This window comes from Gekko japonicus, unplaced genomic scaffold (assembly GCF_001447785.1).
Source record: "Gekko japonicus isolate JY-2015 unplaced genomic scaffold, Gekko_japonicus_V1.1 scaffold351, whole genome shotgun sequence".
NCBI classification, from domain to species: domain Eukaryota; kingdom Metazoa; phylum Chordata; class Lepidosauria; order Squamata; family Gekkonidae; genus Gekko; species Gekko japonicus.
In genome coordinates this window covers 1153624-1156207 of record NW_015172561.1, presented here as the reverse complement: position 1 = coordinate 1156207, position 2584 = coordinate 1153624, and the positions used below count along the sequence as shown (strand labels likewise).

At 47.3% G+C, this 2584-nt stretch overlaps 1 protein-coding gene across 1 annotated transcript in view; it reads left to right on the top strand.

The window, feature by feature from the left end:
• The window catches only part of ELMO3 (engulfment and cell motility 3), a 26027-nt gene extending 25034 nt beyond the window's left edge, over positions 1–993 (top strand). Inside the window, exon 20 of the mRNA XM_015421242.1 lies at positions 143–993. Coding sequence (XP_015276728.1) covers positions 143–355 — 213 coding nt within the window. The 3' untranslated portion in view covers positions 356–993. The remainder of the gene's footprint in view (positions 1–142) is intronic.
• Positions 994–2584: the final 1591 nt, after the last annotated feature.

The following is a 2584-nucleotide window of genomic DNA, read 5'->3' as shown; positions in this document are numbered from 1 at the left end:
GTTCAGCAGAGGCCTCGGTCCCTGGGGCTGCATCTGCCACTGAACGGGCGTCATTCCAGCCCGCTGTGCAAATTCCCCCTCTGACACAAGGCTGGAGTTGAAGTCGAGCCCAGGCAATGCCCCCTTTCGCTTCCTCTTTCAGTTCTGCCTGTGGACGGACGGATTGAATGTGCTTCTGGGCCGGGAAATGGTGAGCGAGCGCACCCAGACCGACCTGGATATCTTGCTGTCGATGGAGCTGAAGCTGCGGTTGCTGGACCTGGAGAACATTCCCATCCCAGACGCCCCACCAGTCATCCCAAAGCCCCCCAGTAACTTAAACTTCTGCTACGATTTCACCCATATAGAACAGTGAAGGCTGCTGTCTGCAGCTGCTGATGTCCCACACCACGGGTTGGAAGGCTGGAAGGGTCCCATGGGCCTGTGCGCGCCCTCCTCCCCACCACCACCTTTCTCACATGTAGAGCACTTCCTCCATTTCTGTTAGCAGTTTCCTGTGATATCCAGGTTGGGCAAACAAAGACTTTGCACTTAACCTCCAAACCGTGGTTCACAAACCCACTTCAAACCGTGGTTTCAGATCACAGTCAGAGGTCAGCCCTAATCATACTTTGGCCAATCCAGACATCAAAGCGAGTCAATGCAGTCCAGGGAAGGTAGGGAAGGAGTATATGAGCTCTACATGTGTTCCTGATCACCTGAAGCCCTGCTCACAAGTGACAATGAGCACATGAACAATTTGTGCACAGTGTACACTTGATTTTTCTTTATACATGCATTGAGTAAGGAGAAGGAAGTGTTACATTCAGTGCATGTACAGCTGAGTGATTTAATCTATATAATCTAAATAGATTATCTAGGTACTAGCATTTATCTAGGTGTTAACCTCCAGGTAAATTTGCGAACAGCACATTGGCTGTTTCTTACGAATGTATATACGCGCATAGATGCAGGATGTACACGTGTTCACTGTAATGTGTGAACAGGGCTTTAATGGAGCCTGTATGTGTGCGTGTGTTCATGCTACTATGATCAGCTAGAAAATCCAGTTTCCATTAATAGAAATTATTTAATCTTTCTCAGTCGCCCACATTTCTAAGGGCCGACACATTATGATTTTTCTGGGTTGATTTTAAACATTTTTTTTTTCTTTTGCAGATATTATTGCTAGGTTTGCTTGACTGAGGAGAACAGCATGGGAACAGAAAGAGGGAAGCTTTAGCCCTTTTCTCCCCTACTGTTTTCTGACTGGAAAAAGCCACCCTTGAGCTGTGTTTTACCTTCCTTTGGTACTTTTGCCCACAGTGGGAATAAAGCCACCTCAGGGGTGATTTTTTAAAAAAAATTGCTTTAAAGTAACCACAAGAAAGAAATCATAAAGTGGACTTCAGCCCTCACTTTGGGTAACTCAAGTACAGTCCGATTTGTTCAGCAGTGACCTTTCCCATGTTATGTGACTGACCTATATTGTGTGTAGATTAAGGAGGCTGAGGAGACTTGGTAGGACTCTGTGGTTGTGGGACTGAGATGTTGACAGCTGTCAGAAAAACAGTGTTCCCAGTTTTCTTTACTGGTTTGAACTAGCGACTACACACAAGCTCCCCCTGCCTGTAGTGATTGATAACAGAATATAAGAACGGAGGAGGAGTCCTTCTGCATCAGAGAAATGCTTAGTCTAGTCCAGCATCCAGTTCCCCACAGCGGCCAGTTGGACTCCTCTGTTCCTTCACAAGCGAGGCACAAATCTTCCCAGCCGTCCCCTCAGTTTTGTGAGGAATTCTGGGACTACTATCAGCGGTACAACCCACAAGAGCCCTGAGCGAGGCATCTGTTTTTCCTTTGCTTTTTTCCAAGCGAGCCAGGGTTGGAATGAATGGGATCTCCCACCGTGGCCACTTCATTCTCTGCACCCAGATGACCCCAAAGTTTTCATGTTTTGCTTCGCTTAGAGGCTGATGGTACTTGATCTGCCTTTGGTACGCTCTTCTGAGGAAGAAATTAGCACTTTACAAAACTGGCTTCCCCCTTCTCGATGGGAACAGCGGGCACAGGTATGTTGCTGGCCTGCCCAAGCAACACGAGAGAGTTGGCATGCTGGGGGTGGGTAGGCCGATTTAGGGCTTTGGGGGGGGGAGTGCGTGGTACAGGGAAGATCCCCTTCCGCTCTAGAACACTTTCGATACACTTTTGAACACCTTCTGTATCAATGTCTTGTTGCCTGTTCAGAAACACGCTCTGAAACGACACCCCGATTTTCTCTGCTCACAGTATGTGACTCGGTACATCTAGGTAGGGCTGTGTGTAGCTGGAGCTTTAAGAAAAAGAAAACCAAAAAATTACCAATTCTGCACGGGCAGAAACTGAATTATAGGACCGGTGCAAATCTGTGCACGTTTTGGATAATTTTCTTGTTTAGCATGATTCTGTGTAGTTTCTATCATTTTGCCTAACTTGTCCCGTTTCTGCTGGTTTTAGGGAAAGCTAGGGAGCTGTAGCCCCGCCCTCTGGTTAACAGAAGGCTTCATTCAGCCATTGTTCTGACTTCTGAGATTGTCACCGGTGTATGGGCATGCGTGGTTTTTCA